The sequence below is a fragment of the Vigna angularis genome, chromosome 7, assembly GCF_016808095.1.
Source record: "Vigna angularis cultivar LongXiaoDou No.4 chromosome 7, ASM1680809v1, whole genome shotgun sequence".
Taxonomy (NCBI): domain Eukaryota; kingdom Viridiplantae; phylum Streptophyta; class Magnoliopsida; order Fabales; family Fabaceae; genus Vigna; species Vigna angularis.
Genome location: NC_068976.1, coordinates 24965736 through 24980922, shown reverse-complemented (window position 1 = coordinate 24980922; position 15187 = coordinate 24965736). Strand labels below are relative to the sequence as shown.

The 15187-nt window shown below is 32.1% G+C and overlaps 1 protein-coding gene across 1 annotated transcript; it reads right to left on the bottom strand.

Moving 5' to 3' along the window:
• Positions 1–8491: 8491 nt before the first annotated feature.
• LOC108338168 (uncharacterized) lies at positions 8492–13956 on the bottom strand. Its single transcript, XM_017574906.2, has 4 exons — positions 13362–13956; positions 13117–13232; positions 10242–10485; positions 8492–10028 (listed from the first exon to the last, which is right to left on the bottom strand). The coding sequence occupies exons 1-4, from the start codon at positions 13719–13721 to the stop codon at positions 8673–8675; spliced, it is 2076 nt and encodes a 691-aa protein (XP_017430395.2). The 5' UTR covers positions 13722–13956; the 3' UTR covers positions 8492–8672.
• Positions 13957–15187: the final 1231 nt, after the last annotated feature.

The following is a 15187-nucleotide window of genomic DNA, read 5'->3' as shown; positions in this document are numbered from 1 at the left end:
CCATGTGACCACATTCTATAATTATCTTATCACACACCCGTAATATAAACTCCAGTGTGCTTATCTTCGATCGAAAGACTTTCAATACATATTAAAAAGTGAATTTTAAGTCTAATTTAATTCTAAAAAACTGAAAAGTAAGGTTTACATTTATTTATATGCTGTAAATTGATTTTATCTTTAGTTGAGGTAGAATTTTCAACATCCTCACAATAAGGTATATACATCTCGAGCGTAAAACTAGACATTAATAGATGGTCTGATAGTAATCCAATAGCGGGTGAAACAATATGTTCATATAAATCTCGTTAAGATAGACTCTACACTAGTTTTGTTTTGAGCCGACCACCAAAACAAACCATTGATTTTGAAACTACGATTGACCTATCGAATTAAAAGTTCACTAAAAGACATAAACATTAATAAAATTTGAATCCAACTACATTAACATTATTTTTTAATCAAAACCTTGAGACAATCAAACGTAACAACCAGATTAATGAATCCGAAAATGAGGTGTAAATGAATCTTGGAATTAGGTGTCACAACAAATCCGGAAAACAAAATATTAGAGGGTAAAAATAGGAATTACGAAATTTTGGAGCTGCAGGAAATAAAAAAAAGTAGGGTGCAGGGCCTATAACTTTCTATTCGGCGAAATCGAGATGCCCACTAACTTTACAAAGAACAGAGTTTCGATCAAAACTTTAGGAGGAAAAAAGAAATTACAAACAATTTTATTTTAAGGAGTAAGACAAAATATTCCAAATTCTTTATAAATTGATGTTTTAAAGTTATTTTTTCTTTAAATTATTTTTAAAAATTATATAATTTCTTTTACACTTTACGAAAGTTATGTAAAATATTCCTCTGACAACACGTAGAATGTCTTCTATATAACATATGGAGAAAAAAATACTTTACATAATATTTATTAAACATAGAGATGAAATCAATATATAGATTAATTTTAAAAAATTTATAACATTTTAGGAAAATTTAAATGGGAAAACACATTTAATCATAAAATTATCAAATTCGAAATGATTTGAGGGGTGAGACTAAATAAAAGGTTGTTAAAAATCTGGGTATGTGATTTCCTTCTTCAGCGTAATGAAACCGATTTTAATTTCGTTCTATGGGATCTGGAACTCTCAATCAATTTTAAGAGTATGGGCTCAAACATATAGATAAAAAGAAAAAACATAATTTTATAAAAGTGAACAATATTCACTTCGAATTTAGGTCATGCTTGGGTGAAATAATTTTGTTCTAGACTTTTTTGGTCAAAATACATAGGATAATAAATCCCTGAATCGATTTTAAAATGCAGGGAGCCATATAAAAAAAATTGAGTATGAAATTTAAACATCTTTTGAAAGGGCTTGTGACCTTTAAAATTTCTAGACAGGCTTTAATATGTTTACGCTTGCAGTTTTTGTACTTCTAAATTATGAATTATTTTCATTTTTTTCTTTAATTCCTATAATTAACTATTATGATATTAGTCATGAAAATATCAATTAATATATATACTTTTATATATATATATATATATATATATATATATATATAAACTTAAATATGACACATTTATGTTGGTTTTTTACCGCTATTTTATAACTATTGATAACATTAATTCTAAATATGGATGAAAATACAAAACTGAAGTAAATTTAAAAGATAAATGATTATTTTAGAATAATTATTAAGTCTATTTATAATTATTGAACGACTAAAATGGAGTATAGTGTGTTGGTTATTTCTATTTATAATATTTAAGTGTTTAAGATAGTCTTTTGACATTTTATTTATTTATTATTTTTATTTTTATTAATATAAATAATATAATATGAGAAGTTCCAATAGGCTTGTAAAATTAATTTTTTCTGTTTTTTAATCTCAAGTTGGTATTAAAATGGGTAGATCATGTTCTAGTTTTTGTCTTGTTTTATCCACCGATACTAGTCATTGTCGTGCACAATTATCCAACTCCATTCGTTGTTGTCCAACTCTATTTGTAATTGTTCATTGTCTTTTGAAACTGTTTAACGCTGTCAATAAATGTTTTCTATCGGTTCATCGACATCCATTTTTTCTACAGTTTTAGGTTCACATGGTATATTACATTAGTTCACTTGTCCTCATACACCACAATCAAATGGTATAACAGAAAAGAAAAATAGACATTTGGTTAAAATTTCTCGTACCCTTTTGCTTAATGTCCATATTCCCGTCCATCATTGTGGATGCCATCTTAATTGTATATTTTCTTGTTAAAAGATGCCCTCCTCCTCTCTCAATCATAAGGTTCCTTTCTCTATTTAATTTACAAATAATACTCTCTTTCACACTTCTCCCCGATTTTTTGGCTGTGTATGTTTTGTTCATGACATGTCTCCAAGGCTAGACAAGCTTTCTGCTTGTGCTATCAAATGTGTCTTCTTAGGCTATTCATAACTTCTAAAAGGATACTGGTGTTACTTTCCTGAAACCAAGAAGTACTACATGTCTGTCAATGTTAAATTCTTTGAACAAACTCCTTACTGCTCTCTATTTGTTTAAGATGTTCATGTCATACAGTAGGTCCTTCCTATTCCAGTGGTTGAGTCCAATATTTCCAATGTCTCTGTCAATCTAAGTCTTGATCAAAGTCCTCTTGAACCATCGCCTCCACATATTGATATCCTTAAACACAAGCCGCCAATGGATAGTCTAGTTTTCCAAGAAAATTGTGAATCCCCTACTTTAGATTCTTCTCCCTTGCACTTTATACCATGACTCCTAGTGAAGATAATTCAAGCTGGCCCATTGCTTTAAACAAAAGGTAATTGTTCGACTCGAAACCCACATCCCATTATAATTTTCTTAGTTATCACAAATTGTCACCTTCCTATTGTTCCCTTTTATCTTCAGTGTATTATATGGTTATACCCAAAAATATGAATGAAATACTTGATCATCCTAGGTAACAATAAGCCATGATTGCAAAAATGCAAACTCTTAACCACAATAATATTTAGGATCTCGTGCCCCTTCCACCAAGCAAAAAGCCAATTGGTTGCCAATGGGTGTAAGCAATTAAAGTTAACCCTGATAGTGAAATTGACTGGCATAAATCCCGATTAGTTACTACACTCAGGTTTATGGCTTTGATTATTGTGACACTTTCTCTCCCATGATCAAGATGAGTATTATCCATCTTTTCTTTGCATTGGCAGCCATTCGTTATTGGTCACTTCATCAATTGGATATAAAAAATTACTTTCTCCATGATGACTTTAAGGAAGAAGTTTATATAGAGCAACCTCTTAGATTTTTTTCTCAAGGAGAGCCTAGTATGGTATTCAAATTGCACCATTCTATATATGGTCTCAAGCAATCACCATGTGTTTGGTTTAGAAAATTTAGCTTCGTTGTTTAAAAATTTGGGCTAAGACGCACTGAAGCAAATCATTCGGTCTTTTACTGTCATACATCTATTAGGAAACGTGTTTGCTTAATAATATATGTTGATGATATAGTCGTTACACAAAATGATATTATTGGAATATCTCAACTAAATGAGTACTTGTGTAGACTTTTTAAACCAAGGATCTTGGAAGCCTTAAATTCTTCTTGGGCATTGAAGTAACTTAGTCAAAAGATGGAGTTATAATTTCTCAAAGGAAGTATATTCTTGATATATTACAAGAAACATGTATGATTAATTGTACACAAGTAGACAATCTTATGGACCCAAATAAGAAATTAAAGACAGAAGAAGGTGAATTAATCTTCGATCCAGAGAGATATAGGTTGGAAAACTGATTTATCTCACTATTACAAGGTTGGATCTATCTTTTGCAATTGGAGTGGTTAGTCAGTTCAAGCAAGTTCTCATGTGTTGACCATTGGAATGTTATCATTCACATTCTAAGGTACTTGAAAAAGACTTTTAGGCAAAATTTGTTATATGAAGATAGAGGAAGCATTCGAGTCTTTGGGTATTGTGATGCAAATTAGGTAGGTTTTCCTATTGGTAGATGGTCTATATTGGTATTGTGTTTTCCTTGGAAGAAACATTATTTCATAGAAAAGTAAAAAACAAAATGTAGTGATTCAATCAATAGTTGAAGTTGAATATAGGACAATGACGTCACTAACGTGTGAACTTATATAAGTGAAATAGTTCCTTCAAAAGCTTAACTTATGAATATGTATTACAATAATCAAGCTGCTCTTCACATTGCATCAAATCTAATGTTTCATAAGAGAACTAAACATATAGAAATTTATTGTCATTTTATTCGTTAAAAATTGTTGACAAAAGAAATATATACTGAGTTTATTGGATCAAATAACCAACTCATACGTGTTGACTAAATCCTTAAGGAGATCTGAGATTGAATTTATTTGTTCTAAGTTTGGTACTACATATATGCTTCAACTTGAGAAGAATTATTAAAATAATTATTAAGTCTATTTATAATTAGTGAAGTGAGAAGGACTAAAATAGGAGATAGTGTAAATTATCTTTATTTATTGTACCTAGTTGTTTAGATAGTCTTTTGACTTTCTATCTCCATAATGTATAAACTATTTATCAATATAAATAGCAGAAAATAAGGAAGGTCCAATAACCTTCTAAAATTATACCTTTCTATTTTTATTAATAATATAAATAATAATAATAAAACTAGAAATAGTGATAAAAATAAAATGATAATTTTTAAGATAGTAATAAAATTATAATTTATTATTTAATTAAAATTAATTTATAATAATTTTAATAATTTTTAAAGATTTGTTATATCAATCATGTCATTCACAAACTTTTCTTTTATTTTCTTTCATTTTTCACCGTTTTTTTCTTTTTCAAACAATTTCATTCTCACATATTTTTTTCAAATCTATTCATTTTTACTTTTTCATTTTCTAAAATCCAAATCTATTTAAATTTATTATAACTATAAATTCACAAATCAAATAAATCTAGGTTTCGTTACGTTCCTATTTTCGTCCAGAATCTCAAATAGGTCTCCTTCTTGTTCGCGTCTCAATTGAGACCTTATTTTTGTAAAATTGAATTAAATAAATTTTTGCCATCAAATTGATCAAACGTCGTTAAGAAGGATATTACGTGACATGCTGATAGTGTAGTTTTAATTTACGTGGCATTAAAATGGTGTGTGAAGTGTATTTTTTTCATTTTTGAATTAGAAGATGGAGTGCACAGAGGGTAAATAAAATTTAAACAAGGTCAAAGTGGGCAAAAGAAATTAAAATAAGTGCAGCAGCCCCTTTCTTTTTTGAAATTGAAATAAGGGAAAGTGAGTTTTAGGGTTCGCAGGAGAAAACAAAATCGTAGAGAAAGGGGCAACTTCTCAATCGACATTTCCTCATCTCGCTTCTTCTTATTACACAACACCCTCCCAACAGATCTATCTTCACCTTCTTCCTCTTCCCTTTCTGAGTCATGAACAAATTAATCAGTTACCACCGTTCTCTTTGTTGAATATTGGATTAGGCTTTCCGTGCTTTTGTATTTAGGTTTGTTTTTTTTGTTTTTTTTTTTGCGTCTTTGGCAGCCACTGCAATCAAACTTTTAATTGTTGCAATTGCTTTACCGAGTCAGGTTCCAGACTTTAGTGCAGATAGGTGAGTCACAGTGGTTTGAAAGTTATTGTGAAGTAATGATTTAAATAACTTAGTTTTTTTTCTAATTCCATTCTTTCTCTCACTTTCCTGCTCAACAAGTTCCTCTCTGTACATGTTGCTTCTTTTTCTTTTACTTCCTATGTCACTGCTTCATCGTCTTTCTGTTCAAATCATTTGTCTTTTCCATCAATTAATCACAAATTCCAGAAAATTACTTATAAATCAATTTCTGATCATTTTTACCCTTCAGAGTTTATTTATGGAAACAACTTTTAATTAGCTTTTACTTCTCCACCAGATTCAATCTTAAAGTACTGAACATTATACCATTTATGCGATTCCTCCATCCTAAGTATATATTTCCAGGAGTCCTAAAACTCAACTTCCCCCAATTTGATTTCGTTTTCGCAATTGCAGAGAAGAATAGGTCTTTCACCACTTAATTTAATTTGATTTTCCAACTTTGTCCTTATTTAAATTATATTTCCACTCTGTATACTTTCTTTTCTAATTCAAAAATTAAAAAAATACAATTGACACACATTTTTAATGCCACATAAATTAAAACTACACTGTCAGCATGCCACGTAAAACACTCTTTAACGGCGTTTGATCAATTTGACGACAAATTTTTTTCAAAAATAAGGATCTAATTGAGACGTCAAACAAGAAGGGAATCTATTTGAGATTCTAAACGAAAACAGGGACTTAACGATACGATAAACCGTAAATCTATTATCATTTCACCAATTACATGTGCATGGATCCATTCGTTAATATCATCAAATATCTACTTACACTTTTTTTAAAAAAATATATTAGATATTCAATAGGAGAATTTAAGATTCAATCCATCTGATTGTCTCAGATATATAAATGTTGACTAAGTAGATAAGGATAAGTTAGAAATATATCTAGATTCAAAAAACTCACATAAGGTGTTATGTTTATATAATAATTTTTCTTTCAATTTTTTAACACTTGATTTTTTTTTTCTACTTTACTTAGAGTATCACTAAAGTTAGAAATTTTTATTATAACATAATTATTTGCTTAATAGAAAAATTCCAAACAATTTATCACTTCAAATTCATTCATTTCAACTCACATTATCCACAACTTTTCCTATGCACCACAACTCATTTGGAAAAAATTCACAAATAAATTAAATATGCAATTCAATTTCTATTTACATTTATATATAACATTCATAGTCAAACAATTAAAGAGATGCAAATCTTAAAATTAAGGAAGTCTTTTTACTTTTTTCCTAAGCAAGCACCCATTCACTTGAGTGAACATATCCTTTGCTTGAATAAAAGTCTAGTCAGGAATAAAATTAAATTTTTACTTGAATGAAAGATTATTGAGCAAATATGAGATTGAACACAAAGGTTATTTTTTCTATATTTTAAATGAAAAATCATTGCTTGAGTGAAAATATGCTAAAAACTGTTTTTAATCTATTTTCACTTCAACAAAAATTCGTCGGCTGAGCAAAAATATATAAAGATTAATTTCGTGTATTGAGATCAAATTTTCACCCAAAATCCAATCTAACAAATACGACTTTTAAGCAAACTCAAAATTGCATACGCTAACTACTATATCAACATCTCAATAAGAGTATTGAATTCAAAGTACTCTAAATCAATTATCTAACTCAATATTTCACTATTCTTAAACCTAAAATTGCAATCTTACTCTAAAACACAAGCTTATCTCACCCAAAACTATAATCAAAGAATCTACTTTACTTTCAAATCTAATTAATTGAGAAAAATTCAAATAAACATGCAACAAAATCGTATTTCAATTATACTTTAAATTCAAATATCAAATTACAACATGATAATTATTCTACTAAATTAACTAAACCAAATCCTATTCCAAATTCATCATAAAAAAGTTATAAAGGATAACTTCTCTTAATTATAATTTCTTTGTTTTCAAGTAATTTTCAGATTAAGCAAGAAAATCTAAAAACATAATCAATTATTCAAACACAATAGAAGTTTGTTACAAAATCAATTAAGCCGAGAGTTGAAAAACATAAGGAATTTTCAAATCAAATAGACTCTTACTTTGTTAAAGATTTGATTAGGTAAAAACAATCATCAGCTCATTAAATGTGAGCAGATTTTTAAAAAAATTAGAAAAAATAGTAGTGTCACAAATTAGAAAGAGAAAAGGAAAAGGAAATTTTTGACATACAAAAGTGAGAAAAATGAAAAATAAAATGTTACGTATTGTATGTAAAGAATGAATAGGAATAAAGAAAAATGATTCATTAACACATTTAGTTATGTACAGTTAAATGAAGAAACAAAGGTAGATAATTTATGATTGGTTATTGTTAAGTGTCTGTATTTAATGGATATCTATAAATGATCACCGTTAAAGAAAAATAAAAGGAAGCATCTATGAAAAAACGCTGGTGGTGCAGCAAATCTACACTTTAGGCTTATTTGGATAAATGTTCATAACTTAGTTTATAAGAAAAAAAATTATAAAATAATTTTAGTTTATAAAAATATTCTTTTCATTTTTTCTTACATCTGTTTATCTTCTTTGTTTCCTTGCCTAACTTAAGCTATGGCAAAGAATACTCATCTCAAATAATCCAAAAGCAAAACATTTCAGTTGTCGTATGTTAACTAAGAGCTTATACACTATATGACCTAATTCATGTTAATTAAGACAACTTACCCTATGTAGTTAATTCAAGGTATATAATCATAAATCTCGTTCACTGCACGTCATCTATAAAACCACAGAAAAACAAAAGACGTCTAGGACACGAATTTACCAATAAATTGCACTGAAAATGAAATACAGCTAACGAAGGATCTGATAGAGCCACATACCACATTTTTAATCAACAAAGAATATCAAAAGCATTCTACATGAAATCAAGGCTTGAATGGTGAAATATGAACCTTAAAACCATTCAGAAGTGCTAAAGCACATATCTACATTTCCTGGACAAAAGAGATCTACATGAAAAAAAGACATAATTGCTTCCATCACTACTACTTTGAATCCAAAGAAGCACCACCACCATCACTCAAAAAGCCTCCAGCTGAATCGTTGGAATTGGAATTTTTTCCTGCTTCTTCCATAATCCCGTAGTTATCACATACCTCGGAATAACTTCCGCTGTCTTCCTTGGACACCCCAGATAGTGATGATACTAATCCCATGGCTGCTATACTGTTAGCAAAAACATTAATATCTCGGGTTCCGGTGTAAAGACCTCGGCTACCAGCCACAAGAATGTTATTTTGTTTTTCGTCCGGATTAGTTAAAATTGCAGGTAGAGTGTCCCTTATCATTTGTTGGTTCTGGCTTGAACCACTGATCAGCAATCTTAGAGTCTCTCTTGCACCCTTCACTACAGCATCAGATTCAGGAATAAGTGGCTTCACAAGATTTGGATGCAACGGTGGGATGCTAGTTGACATGGCAGGGCCAGCACTCACAAGATAGCCCTGTCCTGAAGAGCACACGTCAATCACTGGAACGTGAACAATCGGATCACACATTAATGGTGTGAAAGTGGGAATCTGCTGAGATGTTGGTAACGACATTCTGACCAGTGGATCAGGCAAAAAAGGAGGAAAATCCATGGAAGCACTAAGAGGCTGTACTGGATCCAACAGGTTAGTTGACAGAGGGCTTGGTAGGAAAGAGGCACCTGAGGGGAAAGGCAATGCTTCAATAGAAGATTTGGGGGATTGCGTAGCTGCTGCTATGGATGGAAAGGAAGAAATCCCCGGGGGACACCAACAATAATAGGGAGAAAAAAGGGGTGATACCACGGGAGGGACCTCCCCACCCAGCCCAAGGCTTGATGGAACACCAAGTTTTCCAAGTGATCCCAGAAAATTAGGTGAAAAGGCAAGAGTTTTGGTAACTTCCGATGCTTTGTCATGATCAGAACTTGAGGATATATCTGAAATGTTTGCTGAATCATTTGACAAGTTATCAACCATTTGCTGATGATTCTCACCACGTCGTTTAATTTTTTCCCTGGCAGCAATCCTGTGAGAAGACAAATTTCTTGGAGGAACCTCTTTAAAAGAACTTGATCTTGGACTAAGAATACCCTGGTAAAGTGCTGTATCTCCCTTTGCTGTCTGACCTCCATTGTTTCGAGATCGGGGAAATTTTGAAGATGATGATGGGTTTGAATTTTCGGAACTCACATTACAACATGAGATAGAATTAGCACATGTTGAAGCACAAACTGAATGATCACGGCCACTTCTGTCTCCTGTTGACCCCACAAGAAAAGCCCGAAGCTGAGTGGCAAAGCAGTCAAGGCGTGATTTGCTAATACCACTCAGCTCAACAATGGATGGCTTCCTCTTGAGCAAATCCTTCATCTGGATTCATACAAAAATTAGTTTGATGACCAAAAATATCAATCATTAAATATATTCAGAACACCACACAAATAGAGGAGGAGAAACTATGAACATGCAGAATAAATCCATACACCACACAAATAGAGGAGGAGAAACTATGAACATGCAGAATAAATCCATATCTAATGCTACAACACTGCAAATGAGTTAAAAAAGAATAGCTTAAAGTACCTTCCCAAGCAATTCAATTCCCAAAAGCTTGGACTTCTCACAGCACCAGAAGTAAAAAGCTCTGCTATCTGCAGCACTTATAAAGAAGGATCGGCCAGACCTATCGGTTGGAATTTCATCAACCACAACAGTAGAGCACTGGGATTTGCTGGTAAGGGTGAATAGTCTCTCAGTTTTACCATCATCCCCAATGAACGATAGACGAAGATCAGAACTTGGCAGCAATACAAGTGTCAAGTTACCTCTGTGAACAAATTGAGATGAAACACCTTAGAAAGTGATAGTTACGAAAACAACAAGCAAAAAAAATACAAATAATCCATCAAAAAATTTATGAAATTATGACCCATAAGCTTCAAAACCTAGCCCAACAACACGAGAGACCTCTTCCAAGTAAAAATTTAAAGTTTGGTCATAATTAATTAAAAATAAAATCCACACGAATAATCAGTCCTCATAACAGCCACTCCAGGCTATATTTTCGTTACTAGAAACATAAATATAAATCAGGAAAAATGCATCCAATGAATCCATCAAGCTATTCTTGTCAGTATTTTCCCAATTCCTAGAAGTTGAAAAACATTAGTCTTACAGGGAAAGTGTAAATAAATTGAAATATAATATGTATTAGTTTTCTGGGAATGAAGCCATTGGCTTCCACAGACAAAAATAATCAATGTGCTGACCCAAGAGGTGTATTAAAGACACAATAACAGCCATACAGCAGCAAAATAAAATAATCTAACCAATATTTAACACTTTACATAAGTTCGAATAAAGATAGATAATCCACTTAAAAAAAAACAAAATTCATTATATCTAACCAGTACCCGATCATGTTGTTGTTTCATGCTTTTTCACAAAAAAAAAAAATCAAATACAATACAAATTTGTCACAATTTCAGACTGATAAAAAATACATTCTTTGAATATGTGATCATACTGATACATTTTTTTTTTCTTTTTGAGAGTATTAGTGACAAGAATAACATGTTCCAGCATATCCATGGAAACTCATATAACTTGCAATGTTAAATACATAGCAAAGCACAGCATACATATATGGAAATAAATAAATGCTATATTTCTAGATTGTGCAAACCTAGTCAATGTGCTGTCTCCCCCACCCCACCCCACCCCAAACAAATGCTTCAAACCTATAGTGATTTGAAAATCTGAGCAGCAATATATAATATAGGATCATGAAACTACCTTTACTTCCTCTTAATTCAGAGATCATAATAGAATACGCCCAGTTACCTACAAGTCAAAAGACATTTTTACTTGGAAGAATGAACATATTACCATCAATAAACTAGACTACAGACTCCAGTAATCACTAATGATCGTCCAACAATTTTCACATGCTTCAAACATATAAATAGTAATGGAAAGCAAGATTAAAATAATAGATGTTAGTTCATACAAAACAGATACTTCAATATTTAAAACAGCATGTACAATAGCATAATGCATAATTGACTATAGCCACTATAAATCAGAGTTATGAATACGGAAAATAACAACAAATGTAATTACACACATAAAATACAGGGAACATCAAAATCCTTAACTCCAAACTTTAAAAAACTTAAAAGGAATCAATAAGTATTTTGTCAAGATCTGGCTATAGGTCAACGTAAGCAATTAATTAACACCTAATCCACAATAATACAGTATAAAATGAACTAAGAACCCAATCATTAGTGGAAAATAAAAACAAACAAAACAGACATATCAAATGCGGCCTTCCCCTTCACAGGCCAATTTTGTTAGCCAAAAACAATTGGACGATTCCATTTATGTACCCAACAAAAATAAGGTCTAATTCTGACCCACTTTTTTCCTTCCAAAACCAGAAAGAAGGCTGATAAAAAATTGAACCTAGAACCTTCAGCCTTCCCCAGGCAGATGTGGCTGTAAACTCCTTATTCTTCCTTATGCAGCGCATCACAACTTAGCTTCACATTTCTGCAGTGATGATGAGCTGCACCCACTGTACCCCCAAAAGCTGGAGTGGGCAAGCCTGAAAGGAATTTGACCAGCTTTGGCCCATTTATCAAGTTACACAAAACAGAAAGCTTCCATTCAAGAAATGCTCCCCCTCACAAGTGTGGAGGTATATTATGGGACGTTTACGTAATTAGATAATTGGTGACAAAAACTATTGGAAGTTGGAACTTTGAATAAATTCAAATCTCCATTCCTCGGTATACACAAGATCAAGAAACGATTAAAGGGAGCATGCAACCTTATCAAAGAAAAAGGTGGCAACATTATAAAAGTTACCTTACTTGATCACATTTAACTTAGATTTTATAAAAGTAAAAAGTCTAAGAATAATCCCACACTTCCATTGTCTACAAAGAATGCAGAAGCACAGAAAGGATACAGAATTGGGTAGTAACAATATGTCCATATCTTAATTAACAAACACACAATCTAACACCCATAAACAGTAACTTCCACATATATTAGCATCTTTGACACTGTAAAACATCAGAAATTTAGTAACACCGAGAAATATTTTAAATCACCAGATTATGAACACGAGATTCAAAAAACAATTCAAAACACACAAAGAATTGCCAATAGATAGTCATGGCAGGGTGAAGTAGTAGTTATGCAGTCTATAAAGTGACTGCCACGACCAAACAATTAATCGCTTTAACAGATATAGGTTGTCATAAAAGTTAGAGGTCGAAGAACCCAGGACGTGGAGGAAAAGAACACAAAACAAACAAAAAAGAACCACTAGAACTCTCAAGGCACATAAGTAGTGTAATAGAAGACTTAAAAGAATTGCAAAGATTTTTCGCATCTCCAGGTAGGGAAATCAATTTCGACGCAGATTCAAAAACTAAAATGACATTACCTATTCGAAGTAGGGCAGAAGCGAATCCCCTCCTTATTGATCTTCCCAACACGGATAGAAACAAGCGGTACGCAGAAGCATCTCGCTAACATTCCAACCTCCGATGGCTCGAAATGCTGTACATCGAAATAGAATAATCAGCAAATAAAGAATAGAGCAATAATAATACGGCAAGTGAAAGAAACAAGGCGACAAGATGACAAGAAATAGAGATAGTCAACTGAACAATCAAGAATGATTCTCACCTGAGTCAATTGAGCCAGAAGAGGATCTTCCGCGACGCCGCAAGAAGTGCTCATCTTCAGCAAGGGTTTTAATCTCTCGTCTGCACGACAAGCTCCCATAACTTGCAAATCAAGAGCCTGAAGCCACTGCAATAACCGGTCTTCTCTATTTGTCTGCTGAATCAACAGATCGCCGTCGCGTTCGTCGACGAAAATATCCGTCAACCGCTCCGTAAGTCCAACCTGCATCCTCGAGCGACCGTCCTCTCCAGCAGAAGCAGCACTGTCCACGGATGACAAATCGTCAAAATCATCGCTGTTGGACGGATCGACACCGCCACCGCCACCGCCAAACAAATCTTGTTCTCTGCTATTTGCCATCGCAAAATCGTTTTCGAGTCAAATTAGAATATAGAGGGAGAAATTCAAAACCCTTGGTTCAGTTACAATCAAATGCCTAGAATCCCAATCGAGCAATCAGGTAAAACAGATTACAGGGATTTGAAGATTTTAGAAAGAGAGAGAGGCGTCGGTTTTAGAGAGAGAGAGAGGCGAACGGTTTTAGAGAGAGAAATAATATCTGTAACAGGTGGTGGCAACACTAGAAATAGAGAGGCTGCAATAGCCAAGTTTTTGTATAAATAGTAGACACCAAAGGGTGACGTGGCGGACATAAAATTATTTATGAAATGGAGTTTTGGATAGGCTTCAGGTCCGGGACACTGGTTGGTGGGGTCCTTCCGCCACATCACCTTTGTGTGGGTATCACTTATGAACGTGAGACGGTGCCACATCGGAGCTATGGCCGACCTTCTCTCTGATTAGGTTTTGAAAACGACAGCGTCGAATGGGGATTAGGATAATGATGGCCAGGACGTACTTTAAAACAGGTTTTTTATTTCTTTTAATGATACTTTATTTTCTTTGATTATGTCATTACAGTTTCAAGTTTTCCAGTAGTGATTTTAATTGCAATTTTACATTTTAGTTATTAAACTATAAAATTATTAATTTTATATCTTATTTATTAATTAATTCGTTGTTTTAATATAATTTTGAACTTATGTTTGGCTGCACTGGTGCTCAGACCATTAGGATATGAAAATTTTTCTTTCCTGGTTTTCTTAGTGGACAAAAGGTTGCCAATAGATACATTAAGGTGAACACGTTAAAAAAAATTACACAGAAACTAATAAAAAAAACTAGACATAACAACTAAAATAGAAAACATGGTGCGGAATTGTTCAATTTGTTAAAATTGATTTTATCATTAATATGTAATTATAAAATATTCCAAATAATAATACTTTAATTGCGTGTTACATATAATAATACTTTAATTGCGTGTTACATATAATATTTTTTTATTTTATACTATTAAACATAACTATATAATAAATAATTAGTTGTGAAATTATGATATAAGAATTATTTTTTTTAGGTTTAATCCTTTTGGACATCCATATTTGCATATTTGTGTAGATTTGTCTCAAATAGATCCCGTATTCTAAATGGTCTCAATTAGGTTTCTTATTGTGTAAAATTGAATCAATTTGGGTCTCGTCATTAATTACGTTGGACGGCGATAAAAATTATGGTTTGTGGCTTGGTCACTCAAAAAATTGTTTTCATGTGGCAGCATTTGGACACCTGAGCTGGATTTTATTTATTTATAAATTTTAAAAACTTTATTTTAATAAAAACATAACATTTTACTTAGGAAAGTGATTAATAAAAACTTATTGTTGAGTGCGTAGATTGGGGAAATTAAAAAAAAAATAGGGTTTTTTTGGCTTGGTTGTTATGGTTGGAAATTGGGGGTTTCTTCTCTGGGTTTCTTCTTGCAG